The sequence below is a fragment of the Engraulis encrasicolus genome, chromosome 23 (assembly GCF_034702125.1).
Source record: "Engraulis encrasicolus isolate BLACKSEA-1 chromosome 23, IST_EnEncr_1.0, whole genome shotgun sequence".
Classification (NCBI taxonomy): Eukaryota; Metazoa; Chordata; class Actinopteri; order Clupeiformes; family Engraulidae; genus Engraulis; species Engraulis encrasicolus.
In genome coordinates this window covers 32,526,964-32,553,749 of record NC_085879.1, presented here as the reverse complement: position 1 = coordinate 32,553,749, position 26,786 = coordinate 32,526,964, and the positions used below count along the sequence as shown (strand labels likewise).

The following is a 26,786-nucleotide window of genomic DNA, read 5'->3' as shown; positions in this document are numbered from 1 at the left end:
AATTGTAGGCTAACGTAGCCTGCCTATGGCTTAACTTAGGATGAGGTCCGATTCGATCTGTTGGCCTACAATGTGTACAGTTTCTTGGTTGATTATAATACAACACAAATAAAGTCTGAAATTCTTACACAGAGGATATTATTGGTTTCCTTAGATGAAAAATAAATGAAAAGTGTATTCATAACAAAGAACCTTGGACAACAGTTTCAGAAATGAGAGGAGAGTTTTCAAATTTCACCATATGGCTAATTGATTTTTTTTTAATCCTTTTCCAGTGTCTGTTTATTAATAATATCTCATGCTCAGCACGACACCAGTTTCTTGTCAGGTCATCTGGTCAGTATCTGCAGCAATATCAAAAATCTTCATGCCTCACTTCATTATTTTTATCCACATAAGACGTGATGTCATCCCTACTTCAGGTTGTAAATATACGCTTACCTACTGACGAACTAATTCATTCAGAAGTTATTTTGATATAGTGTAAATGGTTATAAATAACTCAGCATGATATTATTTACTTGCCAGAGTATGTGTGAAGCAATGCAAAGAAGTTTTGCTACTCACCTCACCTATATTTAGAACCACTAGAACGTGACGTCATCAAATGCTCCAGGGTGACACATAGTGGTAAAGGGTGGCATTGACTGGAACTTCAGGAGGCTGTACGTATATAAAGCTGAGAGCTCACTGTGCTGAAGCAGAACACAGCAGCCAAGGCTACACTAAGAGAAGTAACCACAGCAACAACTACCAACTCTCCCTGAAGATGTTGAGCCTGCATGGATTCCAGCCCTCCCTCACTCCTTTTGGGGACTTCTGCTGGCCCGTGCGCAGTCTCTGGCCACAGGTCCGACCCCTGGACATCCACAGACATCTCATGCTGAGGAACATGGAGGAGATGAGGAGCAGTTTGGAACTCCTTCACAATCTTCAGACTCAGATATTCCAAGAAGCCGACCAAATCTCTACCTCAGAGGACAATAGTTTAATTCAGTGTCAACTAGAGAAGAAAGGCGATGGTTTCGCTCTGACATTGGACACCAAAGACTTTTCTCCTGAAGAGCTGTCAGTCAAGCAGGTGGGCAACAAGCTACAAGTGAGTGGCAAGTCTGAGAAGAGACAAGAAGATGGAAAAGGCTCCTACTCGTACAGGGTCAAGGCCTTCAGGAGGGAGATTGATCTGCCAGAGGGGGTGAATCCTGAGGCTGTGACCTGCTCTTTAGCTGAGGGGAAGCTTCACATTCAAGCACCTGGACATCAGACACCTGCCATCTCTGAGAGGGTTGTGCCCATCAACTGCAAGACAGCAGAATCCACAGAACAGTCTGAGGAGATGACAAAAGGGGACAATGCCACAGATGCAGATGGGAAGCAAGAACAATGCTGAAAAAGACCCGGCAGTTCCCCTTAACTCACAAAGCTGGACTTTGGAAAAAATATTATGTTTCTGAAATTCTTCAAGGCCAAATATGATTCTTTTGTATAACATTGTTTTGTATTGTTACTTTGAGATGACAATTAAATATGTGACTGAAACTCACTGACATGATTTGCACATGTTTTGTTATTCCTTTTCAAACATTTAGAATGTTAACTTCAACCATCATTTATTCTGAGAGGAAGAGAAAGATATGCAATAAAAATGAGATCCATCACACGTTATGCCTGGAGAGGGAAGACAGAAATTATCATTGTTTTTTTTTTAAAGGCTTCAAACAATCCAAGTCAGGATTAGTCATGTCATGATTTTAAAAGACTATTCTACGCTGGCATGTCAAACTCTGGCCCGGGGGCCAAATTTGGCCCGCAGAGCCATTTTATTTGGTCCGCGAGATCTTTTCAAATGTGTATTACAGTTGGCCCACATGCACCATAACTGTATAGCGTATTAAGATTTGAACATGAAAATTCGTATACCACAGGAATACGAGTGGGGCCAGGCCATTGAAACAGCTCACACTCAAATGCAACAGAATGGGTGCAGGCAAATTTGAACTATGGGAATCTGCTTAAACATTATTTGAGCATTTTTAATCCATTTTTGTAAAAAGAGTTTGGCCCGTGACTTCACTCCAGATTTTGATTTTCTCCCTCTGTGTATTTGAGTTTGACACCCCTGCATGTTCTGAAGAAAATTACTGTTAAAGAAACAACAGTCTTGAGTTAAATGTAAGTGGCGGAAACATACAGCTATGGCTAGGAAAGTATTAGAATAACACACCTTTTAATGTATGCCGTTAAGATTACATCTGATTCGATCTATAGCCTACACCAGTGTTTCCCAACCAGGGGTACACAGCAGCCAAGGCTACACTAAGAGAAGTAACCACAGCAACAACTACCAACTCTCCCTGAAGATGTTGAGCCTGCATGGATTCCAGCCCTCCCTCACTCCTTTTGGGGACTTCTGCTGGCCCGTGCGCAGTCTCTGGCCACAGGTCCGACCCCTGGACATCCACAGACATCTCATGCTGAGGAACATGGAGGAGATGAGGAGCAGTTTGGAGCTCCTTCAGAATATTCAGAATCATATATTCCAAGAAACCGACCAAATCTCTGCCTCAGAGGAAAATCATTTACTTCAATGTCAACTGGAGAAGAAAGGAGATGGTTTCGCTCTGACGCTGGACACCAAAGACTTTTCTCCTGAAGAGCTGTCAGTCAAGCAGGTGGGCAACAAGCTACAAGTGAGCGGCAAGTCTGAGAAGAAACAGGAAGATGGAAAAGGCTCCTACTCGTACAGGGTCAAGGCCTTCAGGAGGGAGATTGATCTGCCAGAGGGGGTGAATCATTTATTCTGAGATGAAGATATGCAATAAAAATGAGATCCATCACACAACATGAAAGTGAGAAATTATTATTATTGATTTTTTAAAAGGCTTCAAACAATCCATAGGTCAAGACAGGATTAGTCATGTCATGATTTTAAAAGAATATTCTAGCATGTTCTACTGAATACAATGGTCTTAAAGAAATATCAGTCTTGAGTTAAATGTAAATGGCTGAAACACAAAGCCATGGTTAGGAAAGTGTTAGAATAACACACATTTTCATGTATGCTGTTATGATTACATCTGATTCTATCTATAGCCTACAATGTAAAGTAGAGAGTAGAGTATCATTTATTGATCCTGGGTGGATCAATAAATGTTTCCTGATTTTGTTTCCTGATTATGATTACAATAGAGGACGAATATAGACCTTCGCCTGAAATTCTTCCTCAGAGGATCTTATTGTTTTTTTTAGATGAAATATTAATGAAATAAATCGAGCAACCTGCGATAGTTCTGGCAGACCACGTAGTCAACCCGCTCTTTTGCCTACTGGCTGACGCCAACCCAAACCATACAACTCTCCACTAATCAGCTGCGCTTTAGTTAATCAGCTGCTGCTCGCAATTGGTTGCTGACCTTTGGCGCGCTTTATTTATACTACCGAATTTGTTTTGCTGCCATTGCTTTTTACTGCTTGTTTTGCTCCCACCACCTCCCCTGCTCCACCAGACTAATCATTGCCAAACAATTTCATACTGTTGTCGTTGTTGCTTGCTCTGTTCTAGGGGGTATGTCGCCTTTCCAGCTAAATGGAAGGCACTCCACCTGAGGATGCTGCTGTTCCCTGTATTGGCTTCCATGGAGTTCATGGAGAAGCCAGGGAACTTCCTCCGAACAGAGCCATACCGCCAAACACAAATGTATGCATTCAGAATATAAAGCTTCTGAAATATATCTCTGTTTCCCTTCTCATTTTTGACTATAGAGTGGATCTGACAGAACTGTATTCATATCAAAGGACCATAATTTTTTGTTTCAAGAAGAACCGGATGAGAGTTTCTGAAATGAGAGTTTTCAAATTTCACCACGGCTCTACTCATTGTTTATTTTGAAATGCTTTTCTTGTGTGTCTGTTTATTAATATCTCATGCTCAGCATGACACCAGTTTCTTGTCAGGTCATCCTGTCAATATCTGCAGCAATGTCAAAAATCTTCATGCCTCACTAATTATTTTTATCAATAGGATGTGATGTCATTCCCACTTAAGGTTGTAAATATAGGCTTACCAACTGACAAACTTAATTAATTCAGAAGTCATTTTGATATAGTGTAAATGGTTATAAATAACTCAGCCTGATATAATATACTTGCCGGTGTATCCTCTATGTGAAGCAATTCAAAGAATTTGTTTTGCTCACCTCACCTACATTTAGAACTACTAGGGTGTGACGTCATCACATGCTCCAGGGTGACACACAGTGGTAAAGGGTGGCATTGACTGGAACATTCAGGAGCTTCCTGGAACTTCAGGAGGCTGTACGTATATAAAGCTGAGAGCTCACTGTGCTGAAGCAGAACACAGCAGCAAAGCCTACACTAAGAGAAGTAATCACAGCAACAACTACCAACTCTCCCTGAAGATGTTGAGCCTGCATGGATTCCAGCCCTCCCTCACTCCTTTTGGGGACTTCTGCTGGCCCGTGCGCAGTCTCTGGCCACAGGTCCGACCCCTGGACATCCACAGACATCTCATGCTGAGGAACGTGGAGGAGATGAGGAGCAGTTTGGAACTCCTTCAGAATCTTCATCCTCAGATATTCCAAGAAAGCGACCACATCTCTGCCTCAGAGGAAAATCATTTACTTCAATGTCAACTGGAGAAGAAAGGAGATGGTTTCGCTCTGATGCTGGACACCAAAGACTTTTCTCCTGAAGAGCTGTCAGTCAAGCAGGTGGATAAGAAGCTACAAGTGAGCGGCAAGTCTGAGAAGAGACAGGAAGATGGAAAAGGCTCCTACTCGTACAGGGTCAAGGCCTTCAGGAGGGAGATTGATCTGCCAGAGGGGGTGAATCCTGAGGCTGTCACCTGCTCTTTAGCTGAGGGGAAGCTTCACATTCAAGCACCTGGACATCAGACACCTGCCATCTCTGAGAGGGTTGTGCCCGTCAACTGCAAGACAGCAGAATCCACAGAACAGTCTGAGGAGATGACAAAAGGGGACAATGCCACAGATGCAGATGGGAAGCAAGAACAATGCTGAAAAAGAACCATCAGTTCCTCTTAACTCACAAAGCTGGACTTTGGGAAAAAATATTGTGTTTCTGAAATTCTTCAAGAAATTCTTCAAGGCCAAATATGATTCTTTTGTATAACATTGTTTTGTATTGTAACTTTGAGATGACAATTAAATATGTGACTAAAATTCATTGACATGATTTGCAATTTTTTTTGATATTCCTTGTCAAACATTTACAACTTCAACTATCATTTATTCTGAGAGGAAGAGAAAGATATGCAATGAAAATGGGATCCATCACACGTTATGCCTGGAGAGGGAAGACAGAAATTATTGTTTTTTTTTTTAAAGCTTCAAAAAATCCAAGTCAGGAGTAGTCATGTCATGATTTTAAAAGACTATTCTACGCTGGCATGTCAAACTCAGGCCCGGGGGCCAAATTTGGCCCGCAGAGCCATTTTATTTGGTCCGCGAGATCTTTTCAAATGTGTATTACAGTTGGCCCACATGCACCATAACTGTATAGCGTATTAAGATTTGAACATGAAAATTAGTATACCACAGGAATATGAGTGGAGCCAGGCCATTGAAACAGCTCACACTCAAATGCAACAGAATGGGCGCAGGCATATTTGAACTATGGGAATCTGTTTAAACATTATTTGAGCAATTTTAATCCATTTTTGTAAAAAGAGTTTGGGCCGTGACTTCGCTCCAGATTTTGATTTTGGCCCTCGGTGTATTTGAGTTTGACACACCTGCATGTTCTACTTTAGAAAATTACTGTTGAAAAAACAACAGTCTTGAGTTAAATGTAAGTGGCGGAAACATAAAGCCATGGCTAGGAAAGTATTAGAATAACACACCTTTTAATGTATGCCGTTAAGATTACATCTGATCCGATCTATAGCCTACACACTGTCAATTTGTTTCCAGATTATGATTACACTACAGCATAAATTAAGTCTGAAATTCATACTCAGAGGATTATTGGGTTTCTGAGTTGAAAAAAATATGACATAACTATTCATATTGAAGGACCATGGCGTCTTTGTAACAAGAAGAACCAATTCAGTGTCTGAAATGAGAAGAGAGTTTCCGAATTTCACCACGGCTCTACTCACTGTTTATTCTGAAATCCTTTTCCTGTGTGTCTGTTTATTAATAATATCTCATGCTCATCATGACACCAGTTTCTTGTCAGGTCATCCTGTCAGAATCTGCAGCTAATGTCAAAAATCTTCATGCCTCATTTAACTATTTTTTCCTGGAACTTCCTGGAACTTCAGGAGGCTGTACGTATATAAAGCTGAGAGCTCACTGTGCTGAAGCAGAACACAGCAGCCAAGGCTACACTAAGAGAAGTAACCACAGCAACAACTACCAACTCTCCCTGAAGATGTTGAGCCTGCATGGATTCCAGCCCTCCCTCACTCCTTTTGGGGACTTCTGCTGGCCCGTGCGCAGTCTCTGGCCACAGGTCCGATCCCTGGACCCCAGAATCTCCAGAATCATATAGGCCTATTCCAAGAGAGCGAACAAATCTCTACCTCAGAGGACAATAATTTAATTCAGTGTCAACTAGAGAAGAAAGGCGATGGTTTCGCTCTGACATTGGACACCAAAGACTTTTCTCCTGAAGAGCTGTCAGTCAAGCAGGTGGCCAACAAGCTGCAAGTCACCGGCAAGTCTGAGAAGAAACAGGAAGATGGAAAAGGCTCCTACTCGTACAGGGTCAAGGCCTTCAGGAGTAGGGTGGCCATCGGTCCGTTTTTACGACCTGTTTACGACGTTCGTGTGTCCCCCTCTTTGTCTTTCCTCTCCTCCTCGCCTTGTGCTTATGGCCTTGATACGACGCAACGTCATTGACACAAACTAGATTGACAGACGGTCGTGTTTCCGATAGGCTATCTGGGGCCGCCATGTTACTCCAGATATTACTTCAGACTGCGCACAACAAATTAACTGTATTGCTGTACTGGCAACGCATACTGCAAGCAAGTTTGTCCGCTAAATGCATTTACAACGAGGGCTCTCGTAACTTTTCAACCAGGGCAAAGAAAGCGTCTGCATCTCGTCTTAAAACACCGCTGATAAACACACTCCCGACCTTTACTTTCAGCAAAGTACATCAAATAGGCTACTATACACCAGTGACGTGCGCTGGGATTTATGGCTAGTGAGGCAACTTTTTCAATATCAGATTTTCAAATAAATAATTGCCAAATAGGCCTACCGACAAGTTCCATATGTCATAGCAGCTTTCTTAACATAAGGTAAGCTTAGGCCTATATTATTTTGACATAAGCTTACTGCATTTCCGCAGAGAAAATGCTATTAGATCTCTCTCTCTCTCTCTCACACACACACACACACACACACACACACACACACACACACACACACACACACACACACACACAGGATTCAAACAGTGGTCTCACATAAACTACACAGCACCAATGTGGACAGCAGAGCAGAGGAGAGGAGAGTAGTGGAGAGGAGAGGAGAGAAGAGGAGAGGAGAGGAGAGAAGGGGAGGGGAGAGGAGAGGAGGAGAGAGGAGATGAGAGAGGAGGAGAGGGGAGGAGAAGAGAGAGGAGAGGAGATGAGAGGAGAAAGGAGGAGGAGTGGAGAGGAGCTCAAGGAGAGGAGAGGAGAGGGAGAGGAGAAGAGAGAAGAGGAGAGTAGATGGGAAAAGAGAGGACAGGAGAGGAGATGGGAAAAGAGAGGAGAGGGGGAGAGGAAAGGAGAGGAGAGGAGAGGAGAGGAGAGGAGAAGAGGAGGGGAGGTGAGGTGAGGGGAGAGTAGTGGAGAGTGTAAGCTCCTTCACAGCCCACTGCTCTCTCACACACACACACACACAGGATTCAAACAGTGATCTCACATAAACTACACAGCAGCAGCAATGTGGACTGAGCATCACGGCGGATGCTCAAGACACACAGGATTCAAAACATGGTGTCATATAGACCGCTGAGCACCACGGCGAACAAACCGGTGTGATGGCTTTTGTGATACGAACTGGATTCTCGTGCAAATGTAGGCCTACATCTACTTGTACGAGGCTACGGCAAGCGATGTGGGACAAAGGTTTGGCAGGAAGCGAATGTCAACGTAAACAGATATTACACACGCTTCGATATGGTCACCAAATATTTTGGGACTGTCATTTCTGTTATGCCTACACCTTGGAATTAAATCAGAGTCTTGTAGTTACACGGGTATATTTGATTTACCTCAACGGTACCCTGTACTCAACTTTACAAACAGTTACCGGGCACATGAGAATCCGGTGCCCATCACAAAAGCTACCACGGATTCTCTATCTCCCCACGGGTCTCACAAACACAGGCTTCACACACATAGGAAATTGGTCTTACCTGAACCCGTGCATCAGGTCCATGCACCGCTCTTTTCCTCCACTTTGGCGTTGTAATTCTACATGCTAACGTTACTTTAGCCGGTGCTGTTCATCCAAAGCCCCAAACGTCGCCCCAAACGTTCAAAGCAATTTGGCATTGAATATGAGTAGCCGCGAGGATTTGTGTTTCGTGAGGCTCCTTAGTCCTTAGTAAATTGTTAAATCGTAAAATCCCATGCGGTCTTCCACACATTCTCGCCGGTTGCAAACAAGACACAGGGGAAACAAATATTTTCTGCAGTGTTGTACCACTCACTTTGAAATGATCGGGAAGTTATTCTGACCGGTCACCTGAGTAGCAAACCCTTCAGCTCTGTCGGTCCTCCATTCTTTATCACATATTTTCCCCTTGGAAATCCAACTTTGAGAATGCTCTTAGTTTCGTTATGAAATCCACTTGTAGCAGTCAAAGTGAACAAGCTAGCCAACAACACCAACTGACTGTATTGTGAACTTCAGATTCGCTATGACGTAACTGTCCAGCAAGACTCAACACCAGAAGGAGTCTGCGGCCAGGCTACTCCTCGCCTCACCATTGTATCTTTCAGTGGGCGTTATGCCAAAGCGTCCAGAGTAAAGAAATGATAATCACACGTAGAAAATATTTAAAAAATATCAGGAAATGAGGGCACACCATACATACTTCTATTAAGTGTATAAAAACGTTTAATACAATATTACCAGGTTGCATTCACAGAACGAGCAACATGGCGCATGCGCGCAAACTTGTTAACGAGGGATTGCGCAATCCGGGGTGAGGCCAGTTCAGAGTTGGCCCAAATTCAGCGTATTCGGAGCAATTTGACATGAAATGGGCAAATATTACGATTTTGGCCACGGAAATGATTGAAAATGAGTGAAACTGTTTAAATACTGCTCAAATGGTAGTTATGGTGCAGATCAGGGCTTCAAACCGGTTCAAGGAACGAAAACCGAAAACGGGAACGAACGGAATTGTACGCTATTTTACGAGGAGCAGAAACAGAAACGAAAACGAAATTGTCTTCAACTGTTCCTGAACAGAAACGTTATTCTGAAATCCACAAAACCGGTTCATAACGGTTTATTTCGTTCTCTATATATTTTATAAAATTTCACAAAAGCATACCCTGAAGCATACATTGAAGTGTTTGCGCTGTAGAGTTAACCCTATCGCGCCGGATGCATCATCTATGATGCATCAAATTCAAAGCCCTCTCCACGCTGACACAAAAAAAAATCCATCTCAAAAACATCCTGCGTGTCATTTCCAAACGTCCTGCAGTACGCGGAAACCGCCACAAGAGAGCAGCGGTCAACAACAAGTTGATCACAGCTCGGCGAAAAATGCAAAAATGGAGTAGAAGCGGTTTCCCTGACCGACGCTGAGATATCGACAAATTGCAAAAGGTTTGTGTACAAATTTCCGAAATATCACTCTACATCCTTTAATTTGAACACTTGCTTTGTGCAATTAATCAAGGAAGAGTTTATATTTTTACACCGTGTTGCAGAGAGATCGTGCTAAAACTGATGAGACATATAAGCACCATCCGGCGGTGGCAGGAAGTCAGCCATCAATGCATTTGCTCCATAGGGAAACTTACAAAGCATACCACGACGATCGTTTAACAAAACACACAAGTTGTTTTACTTCAAGACTAAGATATTGCCTTAAGAAACACGTTTTACTTGCGATTTTGAAAATGTAATGCAAAATGTTGAAATTATGATCTCGTAAAAAATGCATTGAAGTGAATGGAGAAATGGTCCAATTGTAGTAATGGACCCATATATTCAAATTACACATCAAAAATGAATAATGATCTATATTACACTCATAAATAGGTTGTTAAGCATTCGATCAGCTATGTTTTTACATAGATTTTAAAAAATTACCCAACCAGGCTGTGGGAAATGTAAAGGGTACAAGGATAGGCTTAAAAAAATGGCAGGATCTCACTAAATATTTAAAGATAATCCTCAAATTAAATTGTCTGACAACTTTTTTAAATTAAAAAAAAGATGCAAATGCATTAAAAGTCATTTTTCAATGGTCATGAAATTGGAATTTGCATTCCCTTTAAAGCCTGATGCATCATATATGATGCATCAAATATCTCAGTGACCTTAACAAAATTTTGAATTTTTTTTTTACATTTCTTATAAGGGACCAATATTGAAGCAAATTCCAAAAAAAATATAATTTTCTCTCATTGCTTTCATGGTTCAGGTTTCACAGGGTTAAACAGGAAATTGGAGTTATTTGTCAGCAACAGACCAGCTACACTATATCTACACCATGCAGGGTTAGGAACTATAGCGCAAGATCTCCATATGGATAAAACTTACAGCCAGGTAAGGAGTTTAGCACATGTCCAGAATGTGAGATCTGAATGTTTTTGGATGCCGCCTATGATTTAGCCTATTATTTTTGGGGATAGAGTAGCTACTGTGTAAATCAAGGGCAAATACTAATGGGTACGTCTATTCTAGGTATAAGATACAGTCCATAAAAATAAACGTGATAGGCCCGCAAAACACTTCCGGGAACAATAAGAACGAATGATATTTTGCGTTCCGAACCGGTTCTGGAACGAAATTTTGGTGGCGGAACGAATTCAGGAACGAAAACGTTAAATAAAGGCCTACCTGAACCGTTCGGAACGGAACGATTGAAAAATAATTTCGTTTTCAAGCCCTGGTGCAGATGCTCGAAAACAATAGCTGTTATTGTTACTATTATTCACATTAACTGCATCTCATCATTCTCATCTGGAGCTGGTGAGGCCGTGCCTCCCCTGCCGTATTGGAGTGCACGTGCCTGCTATACACATCATGCATGATGCTTGAAAAAAAGATGAAATAAAAACACAACGACAACGGAGGGATTGCCTATCGTATAGCCTACTCTACCGTCTCTGATACAACGTTAAATTAGTGGTTCTGATGACTCCTTTATCGGAGTGGAGAGGTAGGTGTAATGAAATGCGAAAATCCTTCCCAAAACATCTTGTTTTACAACTAAAACTGTTTTTGGCGGCTGAGTTAGTCGAGGTAAGATGGCAGCGCAGCTTCTTGATTTCAGCCTGCTGTTTAGAATGACACAAAGTCGGGGAGTGACACGAAGGCGGGGAGTCAGCCAGTTGAAGCCACGGGTACTGCGCAAGGACGCTAGGTTAGATAGTTAAGGGGCGGGGTTGTCCGGCCGAAGTCCGGACAGGTGGTCACCCTAGGTACGCATGGCATTTCTATAACCGGTGAAGCAGGTACCAGGAAGTAGAGGTGATTTTCCCTCACGGTGTGGTGTTGCCTTACAGAGTTAGTGTATTGGATGGGCGATCAGAAGTGCAACATGTCGGGACCCAGACACAGTAAGTCTTTTCCAAACTCTCTCAACATTGTTGATCTAATGTCAATATCACAATTTTTTAGCCTAAATCTTTCTATTAGATTGTCTGTCCTTTCTGATACATAGGCTGTCTCAAATCACTCAAAGCACTTCGGGCACTGTTTTTCAGTGCCTAGGGTGCGCTTTAAAGTTAACCACTAAAACATAATTGCTATTATACTTTTCCTAAGTGCACTATGATTGCACTTTACCCAAATATCTTCAAAGTGTGCTTACACAAAGTGCATTTCCCCATCATGCATCATCATACATGCCCTATCATGCAATTCACTTCTTGGAACTAAATTTCTCAAATAGAAAGTCATTTATCTTGAATGAATATCCCTTTTTGAATAACATTATTAGTTCTTGTTATATTCTGAGTTTAATGCAGGGGTTTTTAAGATTAAAATGGTACACAAAAAATGACCATGTTCCCACTGTCACTACGATGGTCATGTCATGTATAGGCTCACACCTCATAGTCTGTTGATGTAGGGGGTTAGAAAGAAGTACGTGAAAAATCAAAGGATAGTGGAAGAAGTTAAGTGTATCAGTATAGGAAAGTGATGCCACATTGAGTAGGTATGATATATGTATCTGAAATCCCTGTGACACTATAATGACTGTAAATGTCAGTTACCGGTATACTATGCATGCACACCTGTAATGTGACGTGTGACTGTGTGATATGTACAGATACTAAGAACCATTGTAGATTATAATATTATATTTATGTTATTTCATGTACTTGGGAGTATACTTTAAAGGTACACTGTGCAAGAAATGGTCAGAAAAGGTACTGCAGTTATGCTGCTCATTGAAACTAGACTCCCTATTGCCAAATTTAATCTTTACATGAAAGTGTACTAGGTCATAAACAAATAATTCATAGTATGGTCCAAGTAGAGCCATTTTTGCAGCTAAAAATGGCTATTTTTGGAAATTCAAAATGGCGGACCATGGAGAATATCCCCCTTTTCATGCATGTCCAGTCATAATGAAATATTAGAATTTGATGTTGGTGGTAAGTATTCATGAAAAAGGTAACATTAGTGAATCGGCAGCATTAATTCTGGAAATAAATAACTAAAAATCTCACACAGTGTCCCTTTAAACANACTTCAAGCATACCTGTATTTACAATACTTCATATGATATACTTTTTACAGACTTAAAATTTTCCAATGTAGTCCAGATAAGCATTAAGTTAATATAGGCCTACTTTTATTGAGCTTCAAGTAACAATAAAATGTCATAAAAGTGTACTCCAGCACACTCTTAAGGCCATACGAATGCATGAAAAGCATGTTTGGAGCCTAATTTCAAAAATAGGCTTGTAGTGCACTTAAAGTTGTCCAAAAGCGGTGCCAATTTAGCAGCCTCAGTGTGTTGCAAGTGTGCTGAAGTACTCCTTTAATAGTGCTCCAGCGCACTAATAGTGCAATGAAGCGCACTTTAAATCGCCGAAAATAGTACACTTTGTACTAAGTACGGTCAAAAAAAAGTACACTTATATGGGTTTTTCACCTGGCAATCCCCTAACAATGGCGGGAAAATGCAGTCAGAGTATATGAGAGAGAGATAAATCAGGCGGGTTATTTTCCGGTATCCACTTTACGTCGGCTGAACGCCCCTTTAGCAGACCTTCGGTTAGGAGACCTTCGGAGAATAGACTCCATTAGAGTTTGTAAACAGGTATGACGTAATTTGGCTGTGTACGTACCGCTGCCTCAAAATAGTCCATGCTCCGTTCACTTGTACAGACTCGACAGGTGCAGTACCACCCAGAAAAGTGGAGTCTCTCGTAATATCCTTACAATATAGTAGGGTCATAAATGGAGGTTCCGTGACCATCCTCTGGCAACAATGTTTTGATGATTGATTTGACCTCTATGGACCCTTTAGAAAAGATTTAGCCCCCATGTCCCTCGCAAAAATCCCGGCATTTTTTGCTAGAGAGCCAAATTCAAAATGGCGTCCGGCGGCATCTCTAAAAAATAACTTTTGATCTGAATGACCTAGAATCATGTATGAAGGCACTTTTTCATATAAGTCAACCATGAGGATTCCAAATCTGACATCATTTTGGTTATAAAACTTTGTTTTGACAGCACAATTCAAGATGGCCGCCATCTAGAACCATTATTTTCGACCTTTTTAGGCCGTCACCGGCCAAAATGATCATATTTGGACTGGGAACCTCCCAATTTGTGTGACTCCATTTCTCATGTAAAGATATTGAGAGAATAGCTGATCTACAAGCCCACAATTCCTCACATTGGGAGGCGTAGTGGGCTTGTAGATGGGCTATTTTAACAATGTGTCTTTTTTAGTAGGCTATTATTTGACAATTTGGCAGATATTTTAGCATTGTTTGATGATTACTTTGGATGCAGTGATGGTCTTTTACTTTGAGAGTCCTTACATTATGACCCCACCCCCCAAAACAGGGGGTCTTGACCCACATGTTGAGAACCACTTACTGTATCTTGTTAAAAAAAACCTTCACGTTTCACATTTTCCAAGCATTCTTGCATAGAGAAGCCCGCTGAGGAACTCAAGGCAAGAGCTGCTGAAATGGAAGAAGTGCGCTCACAGCAGTGATCAACTTGGTTGAAGACAGTCAGTTTGTGAAGCTCCCCGAGCTGCTAGAACACTGTGTTGTTGAGGAATTTGTGTTCTTATTCAACCCCAATGGCACACAGCGGTAGACGCAGAAGAGCAAGCTCATCTCGAAGATCTCCCTCCACCCTGTTTTGATTTAAACGCTTTACGGCAGTGAAAAGTTGACATTGTTCAGCCTGTCTCTGTCATAACCGAATTTCACTTAAAGACAAAGTCATACAATATTTATGACACATTCATGACTGCATTATGACAATGTTATGACACCATTATGTCATACGTATGAGGTCGGCGTCAAGTAAAGTGTTACCATTAAATCAAATGAGATGAACGAGTCATCTCTAGGGGAGTCACTCATTAGCTGACGACCTAGACGAAGATTTAGTAAAATCATTCCTGAAAGATGGAAATTTTGCGCTGAGGGCAGGGCCCGCCCACTGCCTTTCAGAGTTTAGATCGGGCCTAAGAAAACAAACCCGACCCTATACGAGCCCGTGCTCATTCCAGCCCTGTCCGGCCCGGCAGGGCCGGATTAACACTTTCTGAGGCCCGGGGCTAATTACCCGGATGGGGCCCTTCATATCATTGTAGGGGTAATCCCACATTTATTGGACGTGAGGAATATTCTTCCTCACGCAAGGGCACCAAAATATGTAGGTTCTACTACATTTATGGGTACGGGGACTATTCTTCCTCACACACGGGCACCAAAATATGTAGGGTCAACTACAATTAATGGGTACGACGTTAAATGTAAGGGAAGTACAGTAATGTAATTATAATTACATTAATAAGTATACAATTCTTATACAGTTCCAAATATGTAATGTGTTATTACTATATGTGAGGAATAAGAGTATAAGAAATGATGCATGAAGAGTGTGTTAAACTCTTCACGCTGGGTATCAATAATGTGTAGGTGTGTACTTATGGAATCGTCAATTGTCTAATTAATGATTGCATAAAACACGGTTCATGACCGTCTCATAAAATCATGACCATTATTGACAAATAATCTGAAGGTTTTGTGTGAATTCTTTTCTGGTTGACTTCGTAGAAATTGTTCAAATAAGACAAACACGGTTCACCACAATGCACATTTATTGTAAAAGCATCATCCGGTCATAACACTGATACAGTCAATGTGACTTGCAGGGCATAAGAACTTAGGTAAAATATACAATATATACACGGGGTATGAGAGGATGCGCTATGCGTGTGTGTGTGTGTGTACGCTATGCGAGAGAGAGAAAGAGAGAGAGAGAAGGAGGAGGCGCGCGCTCGATGAAGCCGCGCACCTCTGTCACCGCTTGTGCAGAGCGGTGGGAGGAGAGAGAGAGTGAGAGATGTGTGTTCTATGAACTATGGTTCAAATGATTCTGCGCAGCGCTTACGCGCAGGACCGAAATATGAGATACGAGGAGGGGCGTTAAGCTTTCGGCTGATGAAGCGGGAACCTATCTTCAAGATGAGAATTCAAGCTAATCAGAGAATACTGTCCTTTGTCTAAAGGCTTTACAGTATGCGTGGGGGGAGGGAAAAGGGAGCTCTTGGCGCTCTTTTCCGACAATAGCTTACGTCCTCGACTCGGTGACTCTATGGGTTAAAACACTGGTACGTGTATCTCTGTGAGCGGATAATTTACATGTGGGTGCAAGTATGGCCTATGGCAATATTGCAACTAATGTAAACTAAGAATAGCGTGTGGCTATCTGTGGTGATGAGAGGGGAGAAAGAGAGAAAGAAAAGAAAGAACAGATAAAACAAAATAACCCAAAATAAAATATATCGCACTCTACAAGTGTGGATATTTAAACACAACTCCTCAAAGCTATGTAACAGTCCTAACTGCATATATGCCCAATTTCAGTGCTTACTGCGTTATCCTTGGTAGGAGGAGAAAGAAATCCTTTGATCTCTCGGGCGAGGTGGGTGTGTGCGTCTTGGTGCACACGAGTTCCTTTTGTTCTCCAAGCTCGGGTCCTGTCTGAGGGTCCAAGCGATACCACGCGGTTCCGGCGCGAGGCTGCAATATGTCCAAAAAGTCTTGCTTCATTGAACAGGGAAAGGAAAAGGGTATTTCGTTGTGTAATCCGATTGTCTTTGCGGTGCCGTCATGCGAAGGTCCAGTGAGAAAGGCGGGTGCACGCAGGTCCGTTCCACGCGTAATAACTATACCGGCTGTCCACTCTCTTGGGGGACAGACCATCAGGCTCAGCCGAGTCTCCGTAGACTCTAGGCGAGGTCCTTGATTTTGATACTAGTAAAAGATTAACAATTGTCCGTACAAAAGTTATCCTGTAGCGCGTGAGTTCCTCGTGTGTCCTGACTCACTGCTCTCCTAGCAGTGTTGGCAAAAGTCAAATGCAATACAAACGAAAACCGATTGAAGGAAGAAATATATCGACCGTAGTGTTAACCTGGCCTAGATAACTTACAGTTTCAATAATTTCTAAAATAGACGTCTCCCAAGGAGACGTGTCCCGGCACGTCTCACATCTCGATGGAGGAAGTCGGGCGTCCGGCCTAGGGCGTCGGTCTTAGGGGAATAGAGGGATAGAGGGGTGATTCATACCTTGACCTGGGGTTTTATAGGTACAGGGGCGGGGCTGAGCCACGTATGTAATTCGAACCAGGTACAGTAGAAAAGAAAATGGTGTCTGTATTTTACAAAATGGCGGGCATTTGTAAAATGAGGGGAAATGAATTAAACTTAAGGTGTAATAATCCCTACATCATGTTCTGACGCATGACGTCACACAAACCCACTGACACATCAGCGTACACAGTAGGCCTACCAATCTATGACAGATACCGTTTAAAGTTAACTGGTGATATTATTTCTAGGGGTGGGCAAACATGAAAATCTTTAATCGCATTAACTCAATGACTTTCTGTGATTAATCGCGATTAATCGCATAGCGCGTGAAACCCAAAAATAATAATAAATCATAAATAAAATAAATAATAAATAAAATAAAAATATTTTTTAAATTAATAAAATAAAATAATTAATAATAATTTGCATATGTACTGTGTAGATAACCTATGTAGGTCTAATATAATATTCCACAATGGAAATGTAGGCTATTTGCCAACCTATCAGTCTAAATGTAGTAGGCTATATGCCTATCCAATGTAGGCCTACTAATGAAACAAATTATTGCATACAATATTACACTAGGGCTATTTAAGATTGTAGGCTACTGAAACTGATATATTAGAAATTATAAACTAAAATTAGGATGGTCTACATGGGCCTACAAGAAAAAAAAAAAAACTTGTCACTTAAAAAAACTATATGTTAAAACGGCTTGCCATAGGCGTGCGTCTGTGAGATATGTCCCGCCTTCTCTCACTGTCAAAGACTCCCACCTTCTCTCTTATCTGTCGCTATTTTTAAGGTGTTTCAGCGACTAGAAACTAATTGACTGTCTGTTGGCATTGACAGCAATTACATCTTTCAAAACAATAACGTTGACATGACTAACACTATCTTAAATGCTGACGAAGTTGCCGATGTCGCGAAATCATAGCCTACCATGTTGATGCAGCCTACTATGCACGCGCAGCGCCATGTAGATACCAAAACGTTGCGTGAGGAATGTAATATCTCGCGGTTCGCTTTTTGATCAGGGCTTTAGTAAGTCCGCGTGGCGTTATTGACAGCTGATAGACAGCCAGCACAACAGTACCCTTTTCATGCTGACCGTACAATAGACTAACCTTGCGAGCTGCAAAGGCGAGCCACATGCTGCTCGAGAGTTGCGCAAGGAGGACCAGAACTGTGTAGGCCTACCGAAAAAATCTTTGCTGGTGGTAGCCGCTACAGCAGGCTGACTACTCCACAGGTTGGTTAATTTGGGTGTTTTCTGTAATAATTCTTTGGCTCTTTCCTTTTTTATTTCTACTAATTTTCGTTTTTTTTTGCTCCGCTCTCCTGTTTCCTATGGCTCGACATTTTCGCTCGTTTTCTTTTTTTTTTCTTCTATTATTTTTTGTCATTTGACATTCCGCGACCGGAGGCCCCCCCTAGCGGTGATGCCCGGGGCTGCAGCCCGTTCAGCCCATTCTTTGAGTAGTGTCTCGCTGCGGCCCGCGGGAAGGCGTGGCTATGACATCAGTCCCCGCCCATCAGGCACAGGTGCATTCTGGGATTGCTTAGCCCGATTGATGCCAGAACACAGACCTGTATTAAACGGTCATAGAAATAATCCCGTGGGTGAAATTCCGCCAAAATCGGATGATGGGGAGAGAAAGTGAAGAGAAAACATGCCACTCCGAGGATACCAATCTTCACGTTTTGTTTCATGAGGAAAATGACTAAAGGTGAGCGTTACGTTACAGTTATTTTCAGGGACAACAATGATTAATATCAATGATGGCTCCTACCTTGCTACATGCACATTGCTAAATTTAGCCAGATGCAGGCCACGTTCAATATCGGTATTTCTGATTAATAATGATGTACTTCGTGTCATTTGTGTTGTATTTCTCTCATTTGGCAATATCAAACTAATAGCTATATATTACAAATTTGTCAAATATATGGGAAGTTAGTTACTTCGCTGGCGCTAAGGATACGAGTGGCAGTAATTTAGCTACTTAGCAACCATGTGGTGCAGATCCACTCGTAAACAAGGGATGCAGCAAGGTGAATACGACGTGACCATTGCTGGTTCTCAAATGGTGCACTTCTGCACTTCATTGTTTATGGTTCAGTGCATATGGCGTATTAATTGCGCACTGAAAGATAGTGCCAAAAGAGAACAGGCGCACCATCTGAGACACATAGCTCACATGAGCTCAGAGGGCGCTACTAGTAGCCAACGCAGTCAAATAGAATTAGTAACCGTGCCAGAACTTCCACTGAGCTCTATCCTCCTTATTAAAAACATGTTTGGCTGTTGTTATAGAGTTGGGAAGGGCTATGTTGACTTGCACAGTAGACCTCCTGACTAGAATAGCCATGCGTTTGGTGTAGTAGCTTGCACAGACTAGCAGATGGCAAGGAAGAGAGGCAAGAATGCCCTCCCATTTGTTTTTGTTTCAGATAAACTGATATCATAAAATAACTGAACAATTCAAAGAACATGACTGGCTATAGTTAGTTGTGTGCCTAGTGTCAAAGTGGATATGGATTGTTTTGTATGCTTCTTTCTTAAAAGGTAGAAAAGATGAAAGTGGACGAGTACTGTATAATAGACAAATTCTGTGCACATTTTTTAAATGGATTTGTTTTTCGTTTTTTTCCCCTCTACATCCTACCAGGTTTCTTACAACAGATGGACCCAAGGGCCTGGATGACGGAAAACTCCAGAGAAGGGACCTTGAATTTCTCTCCATTAACCTAATCACACAAGGTTAACATTGCTTTCTCGCAATATTAGTATTTAGGTTTAATGTGTAGTTGCGTTGCTCATCAGTTACAATATGAACAATATTAGTCTGACTGGTAGCTTGCAGTGTAGAAATGTCATGATTTGACTGTCATTACGTTTGCATTGATGCAAAGTAGACAATAACTTGACATATTAATATGAATGCATCAGGGAAGAGATGTGTGTGGGAAATACTTTATTCTGATCGCCCAAATCATGAAAACACAACATGTCACAGAAGTGAGTGTACCCCTCACATTTCTGCAGATTTGTAAGAATATCTTTTCAGTGGACAATGTTTCACTTTGAAATTTCACTTTGACACAATGAATAGCAACCTGTATACAACTTGTACAACTGCTTTAATTTGTTGCTCACTCAAAAGAAAAATCAAAATACAGCCATTAATGTTTTAAACATTTACCCACAACACCAAGATAAACAAATCTGCTACCGGAGTTATCGGACTGTTGCAAGACTGTTAAATCAAGCATGCTATGGGATTTTAACATGGGATGTGCTAATTTTGGTGAGGTACATTTTGTGACATTAATGGCTGTATTTCAAATGATTTTCAGTGAAGCAATGTGGGGTTAGGTGTCCTTACTTAAGGGCACTGCAGTTATGGATAGAGGTGTAAGGAGAGGTAAGGGGGGTATTTGAACAACCCTCTGATCTTAAGACCACCTCCCTAACCACTAAGGCATAGGAGAATGTTCAATACATGGTTGTGCAGGCTACTCCCCATGTTCTATTTTTGTTGCTCTCATTTTTATTGTCTGTCTTTTATGCCCTGCAGGATATTGTGCCTGTTTGGGTAAGACAGCTACATGGTTTAACCAACAGGTGGCAGTATGAGACCAGATATACAGTAAAGACAACTGTGACTATTTTCAAGACTTCTGTATGTACTAGTCTAGGGGGAAATTATATGGCACTTAAGAAACAGAAGTGTCATTGGAGTTGTGATGGGCCGGAAAACAAAACATACCCTCTGTTAATGTGATGTAGCAAACGATTGTATGAGAGTTAGTATGAGATATTGGCTTCAATTTCCCTTTTAATTTCATTACAAAATACTCTTGCACAGTTGACACCCATATCAACGAAAAGAAAAGACTGGAAAAGCATAAAGCTCACCACAGTCCAAAAACGTATTTTGTTCGGCTGCTATTCATTTTTTGTGTGTGTGATTTTGTTTGGCTGCTATTAATTCTTTGCTTTTTTGTACAGGTGGTACATGTGTATAATATATTATGATACGTATTTGTAGTAAATTTCTCTTGTCCTTTGACTGTCTATTTATTACAACAGATGAAGAGCCTCACTTCAGGATCTGTATAGCAGAGGAGGACGTGTAAGCTGTAAGGCGTTAAGTTCTGCCAGGAGGATGAGACGGTATTCAGCTCAATTATTCTCTTGCATTAACCAACCAATCACTGTTCTTGTTCTTAGGCACACCCTCTCCCTTGCATTCTCATTCATTTGCCTAGAGCCAATAGGATGCCTGCCCGCTCATTTATAAACCCTCTGTCTATCTCTGCTCTTCTGCTGACTAGAGTACGCAGGTGTCGACGCCTCCACTTCAGCCTCCATCGCTGGCCGGTCCTCGTCCCATGAGGAGGCTCTGCGAGGTGTCCCTGCTTTTGACGCCTTGCCACCACAAGGATTGTGAGAACCACCACCTCCAGCCACCGTCACCATTTGGTCCCCGTCCTTGCCCCCCCCAACGGCAGGATATGCGCCCTCTTCATCTGAATTATTCAAAGCAGGCGGGGGCCTACGCCAAAGAGAATCACTACTGCATACTTCAGTGTCTCAATAAATATCTTAAACTTTAATTTGGTCTATCGAGTCTTTCATGGTAGAAGTGGAGCTTCTCCCTATTCCCCCTCCCACAAATCCATGAAAAATGCACTTTTATTGACTGTGGAATTGGACTGTGTAACTATTTTGTACACAAATGTTATATGACCCACTCTTGCACCTTTATTGCTAATCACAGCTCCTTGTCTACCTTTACTGCACTGCCACTTATATGACTGAATACTTAAAGCCCGGCCTCTGGACTGTACAACAAAGCTTTAGTAGTCTATGCGGATTGAACTGTGAATTACTATTGGTCTGGACTCTGTGCCACATGGCTCTGTCTGTAATTCATCTTCTTATTCCTGTACATACGTGTAACCCATCCTAGTTTTGTATTGATGACACAGCCTATTGTAAATACTAACCTGATTTGCCGTAGATTGTGTAGTGTTGTACTAGCAGTAGCACTTGTACTATATTATTACTTGATATATATTGCTTTTTTGCATATGGGGGCTGTTTCAAAACTACATCTCACTGGACTTGTATAGTGGCAGTGTTAATTTTGCTGCAAATCTATGCTGCTATGAGTGAAATGGTCACAAAGAACATTTTGTCTCAGGACTGTTTTAGTGTGCTTCCATTCCATGTTCCATTATTTTGCAAACTTAACGTATTCCTTTTGGACAATTAAACGAAATATCAAACCTAGTTTATAGTTACAACAGATATGTAGTTTGATATAGTTACATCGCGGCTCATTGAAATTGTGCTGCCTATTGCCAAATTTCATCTTGAATATTTATTTGATCTTGAACACTGCTATGTAATAGACTAATATAACTAATAAATTAATAGTATGGCCTACAGTAAGATTTGCAGATAAAGATAGGCATCTTTGCATCATAAATGTAGCCTACATACATTATGTAAATTTACATCACTAGTCTCTGGAAAGTCGAATTGGCAGACGTGGGGAAGATCTATCAAGTGCATTTTTTCCCAGTCATAATGAACTGAAGAATTTGATGGTGGTGGTAAGTGAAAAAGGGAACCTTTGTAAAAGGAAAGCATAAATTATTGAAATGAATTACTAAGAATATAACACACTGCGCCTTTACATTTTTGTAACAATTGGGTAGGCCTAATGGTGTAAAATATGTTTGTGATGGGGAAGAAAACATTGGTAGCTAACCATAATTTTAATCTGGATTAAGTTTCCTTTTATTAAAACTAGTCATACGTTAAATGCGTGCAAAGTTGTGTGATGCTTTAACAAGTGCTTAATAAAAGCACAAAAACATGATATGAGCTGTGATTTCAGTGTGGTACCTACGATACTAGTGCCCTCGTCTTGGATGTGCAGGGCTTGATAACGAATGAGTGTAGTCAGAGAAAGAAGTTTAGCCACAGACCTCTATGTGTTGCACGATCAAAATGCATACAATCCCAGAATGCACCTGTGACTGATGGGCGGGGACTGATGTCATGGCCACGCCTTCCCGCGGGTCGCAGCGAGAGGTACTTGCATCATAGAGGTAGAAAATAACACTAGAGAGGACCCCGCCCCCCTTTTTACGGCAATCTGTAGCGGCCATTATCTGTAGGTAGATCAGAGAAATGGAAATTAACGGAGAATGAGGCTCACCTCTGTCAAAAATGGCTTAATCATGTGAAAATGTCCATCAACACACTATACAAGGACAATAGTTGAAGTGTGTTGCTAACTATGTTCATAAAATATATTATTTGATTTTTAAATGTATTTTATCGACTCATATTATTTAAGTAGATATTTAGCCTGACATTTCATATCTGGCCTTTGATTAAAGTGTTATTTCATATTTCCACAGTTTTAGTTAATTTCTTGACAGGGGCGGGCGCGTTCTACATTGACTTGCATTGCCTGAAAGTACCTACACTACCTACGGAAGTTGGGAAGCTCCAGCTGCCATTTCCCAGTGCTGTCGCAAATTGCTGTGTCCTCTCTAGTGTTATTTTCTACCTCTATGACTTGAACATTCTTTAGAGACGGCCCTGCGGCCCGACACATTAACTGTAATTATGAGCCCGAGACCGCTTTAAACCTGACCATTTCTTAATATGTGGGCTGTTATAGCTGACGTTGTCAACTACAATTTTTAGTTATTTGAAGTGAACCACAGAAATGTATTAACAATTATCTTGATGAACAATGCAACAAGGACAACACGTATAGCCTAAATGTGTGTTTATTCGTAATTGGATCGCATAGCCTATCCGAAAGAAAAGGCTTAAAATAACCATGATGATAAACACAGAAAATAACCATGATTAACACAAAAAATACACCATTTTGGGAGACCTAAGTTGGCCAATTACTAGGCTAATACAGTAGAACTACAGAAAGTTTCAGAATATTTGTGAGTAAAATAAATAACCTATTTAAATATTTAACGCTGTGGGTTATTATAAAACAAAGTCACAGTGCAAACACGATTAATGTCCATATTTTCAATACGGTAGGCTACAACATAGCCAAGATACAAAATTCACACTAAATAACAATAAATTAGCAAAGTATAAAATCGAACAAGTTGAAAAAACAGCATACTCATATTTAAAACAGGCGTAGCCTTGCGCAAAAACTCGAGTATGCCTATCGAAGAATCAAGATTGGGGCAGCATCAGTGATTAAGCCTACACACTCCACACACACACAAAAATGACATGGAGAATTAACAAAGTAGTAACTATTGGATTAAATAAAAACTGAGTTTATTAAACTGAGCAGGTCCACCCCAGGTTTATGTCCTGTCTGTTGATTGTAGCCTCCTGCCTGTACAAGGATATGAAGGGAATATCCTGAATAGCTGAAATGAACATTAAAGAAATAAACATAGTTTTTTAATGATTTATTTATGATTTATGATATATAATATATTAATTGTGTGTTAATTTCAGTCATTTAATCTCACTCATCAAATCCACTCACAATTTAGCAAACTTGAGTCATTCACACATGTGAATGCCTCTGTGACAGCTTTAAGTTTGCGTGACCCTTAACCATGTGTTGTGTTCATAAGCTGCATACACCTGTGGTGTTCGGGTCATTTTTGACCCGTGATAACAAAACTCAGCCATAAAATACCTAAAAACACTAGTTCTCATCAAATATTGTTTTTCATCTCATAGCTAACTAGGTATGTATTCATATCCATGGAAATACTACTTTATTTATTGATCTTTTTGACTTTACAGGTCTTTTATCTTAGATTATGCAAATCGTTGTTGATGACCAAAACTATCAAAACCTGCATAAATTCACTATTAATACGTCCTAAAGTGACACAATTATTGATTATGTTGTCCATATATTACAGCTGAAATGAGAGTACAACAACCCCCAAATTTATTTTATTAGTTTTTCTATAATATTGAAAAATATCATCAATAGTGACATTTGTGGTGTTCGGGTCCAAACCAACCCAAAGAGATTTATAGCAGGATAAAGACCAAATGTCAACTAAATTAGTTTTTCAGTACATAAAATCAATGTTTAAATATGTTGACTTGGTGTTTTTCAATATTTATATGATTTTAGTGTGGTAAATATACAAAATAACAATTCTGTCAGAGTCACAGCTATTTCGCCAATCTAATGCAAAGATATAGGAAATGAACACCTCAATGAACATGAAAAAAGTCACACTATTCATCTGAATCCACTATGCTATGAACATGGACCATTATCTCATTGCCACATCAACTTTATGGAAAGTATAAGACCAGTTCTACATGTTTGGGTGCCATTATGAATTTTTTATACGTTTTTTGGACAACATAATGTGCAAAAAATTATTTTGAAAACAAATGTGCAAAAAATATCATTATATAATAAGTCAGGGTCAATTTTCCCAAAAGATGAACCCTGAAGGCAAATTGTGTTAATTTTTGGTATACAACTGATTTAGGGGTATTCAAGGGTGCTGAATCCAAATCTGTTGTATACCGGGCTCAAAAATGTACGGAAATGCCTCAAACGGGCAAAATCCAATATGGCCGCCGACACCAGGTTAAAATCTCGCAATCCCTTTTCTTTTTGACTAAACAAGGTATGAATGTGAAAATAAGACTTATTTTTATGTTTTCATATATGGGGAACCCCATTCTGTCATCAGATTTAAGGTCAGATTTGAAGAAAATGCTTATATAATTGGCTGGCAGCTTTTTTAAAACAGGGAGCCTCATATTGTCAACGATTTTTAGCATTATGATCAAATTTTCAAGATCCACAGAAAATAATGTCTGATGTCTTTGTGAAAACCAATACTACCACAAACTGCACTGAACTGTCTACTTTCACCTGAAAAAAGAAGTTTGTGTCTACCTATTTCCATTCTTTAGTTACTGGCAGTAGAACATGGGATGACGCCTCTAAAAAAGCACTGATTTCTGACCCAAAAATAGTACACTTCTGTGTCCATATTTTTTCTTTCAGGACAAAGTGCCTTTTTATAGTGTTCATGTTTGGTATTTCCATGGGTTTTGAAATATGCTCAATTCAAATCTGTCGTATACCAGGCTCAAAAAATTCCTATAATGCCTCAAAATGAAGGAATCCAATATGGCCGCCGTCACCAGAGATATACATATCTTTGATTAAACAAGGTGAACTCTTAAAAACATTATGTAGCTATATGTTTTCTTTTCATACATGGGGAAATAATGTATGTAATCAAATTTAAAATTATAATCAAAGGTAGTCAGTGTAGTCAGGCAGTTCAGTGTTGTCTGAATTAATGTTTACAACCATTGGTTTTCATGCCAATTAACTGACAGGCTAATTTCTATTGAAATGTTTTGTCTTATTTCAATTGCTTATGTACAATGAAATGTGTTCACCTCAGCCCACCTCTTCCATTATGACAAAACTATACACAGATAAGTCTGTATGCCTGAATGTACCTTCATCTAATATGAATATCTAGTTTTGGGAAGTTATTGTCTGCTGATTTTATTGCCTTGTTTAGATTAAATCCTTGAAAGGTGAAAGGTGGAACAAAAGACAGGTTGATGTCATTGTGAAATATTTACTTTCTTGATAGTTAGGCTATCTCCAATCATTATCAAGCTCCTCCTACTCAGTGATTTGGCCACTACATGTTTAGACACAACACC

General features: G+C 40.6%; 3 protein-coding genes and 1 long non-coding RNA gene across 5 annotated transcripts; all 4 read left to right on the top strand.

The window, feature by feature from the left end:
* Positions 1 to 664: 664 nt before the first annotated feature.
* Positions 665 to 1,839, top strand: LOC134440382 (heat shock protein 30-like). The gene has a single exon (XM_063190441.1). It carries the CDS (start codon positions 770 to 772, stop codon positions 1,388 to 1,390), a length of 621 nt encoding a protein of 206 aa, XP_063046511.1. The 5' UTR covers positions 665 to 769; the 3' UTR covers positions 1,391 to 1,839.
* Positions 1,840 to 2,305: 466 nt separating this feature from the next.
* On the top strand, positions 2,306 to 2,804 carry LOC134439993 (heat shock protein 30-like). Its single transcript, XM_063189921.1, has one exon. The coding sequence runs from the start codon at positions 2,361 to 2,363 to the stop codon at positions 2,802 to 2,804; it is 444 nt and encodes a 147-aa protein (XP_063045991.1). The 5' UTR covers positions 2,306 to 2,360.
* Positions 2,805 to 4,372: 1,568 nt separating this feature from the next.
* Positions 4,373 to 5,175, top strand: LOC134439529 (heat shock protein 30-like). Its single transcript, XM_063189426.1, has one exon. It carries the CDS (start codon positions 4,419 to 4,421, stop codon positions 5,037 to 5,039), a length of 621 nt encoding a protein of 206 aa, XP_063045496.1. The 5' UTR covers positions 4,373 to 4,418; the 3' UTR covers positions 5,040 to 5,175.
* Positions 5,176 to 18,639: 13,464 nt separating this feature from the next.
* LOC134439620 (uncharacterized) lies at positions 18,640 to 22,235 on the top strand. 2 transcript variants are annotated; one of them, XR_010032796.1, is made up of 4 exons: positions 18,640 to 18,765; positions 19,708 to 19,799; positions 21,132 to 21,215; positions 21,377 to 22,235. It is a non-coding gene; the product is annotated as an uncharacterized LOC134439620 (long non-coding RNA). The 2 variants fall into 2 exon arrangements; XR_010032795.1 differs by lacking the exon at positions 21,377 to 22,235 and having other exon boundaries at positions 21,132 to 21,280.
* Positions 22,236 to 26,786: the final 4,551 nt, after the last annotated feature.

What these genes read in the sequence shown, in the direction of transcription:
- LOC134440382 (XM_063190441.1), top strand. Translation starts at nt 770, where the DNA reads ATGTTGAGCCTGCATGGATTCCAGCCCTCCCTCACTCCTTTTGGGGAC.
- LOC134439993 (XM_063189921.1), top strand. Translation starts at nt 2,361, where the DNA reads ATGTTGAGCCTGCATGGATTCCAGCCCTCCCTCACTCCTTTTGGGGAC.
- LOC134439529 (XM_063189426.1), top strand. Translation starts at nt 4,419, where the DNA reads ATGTTGAGCCTGCATGGATTCCAGCCCTCCCTCACTCCTTTTGGGGAC.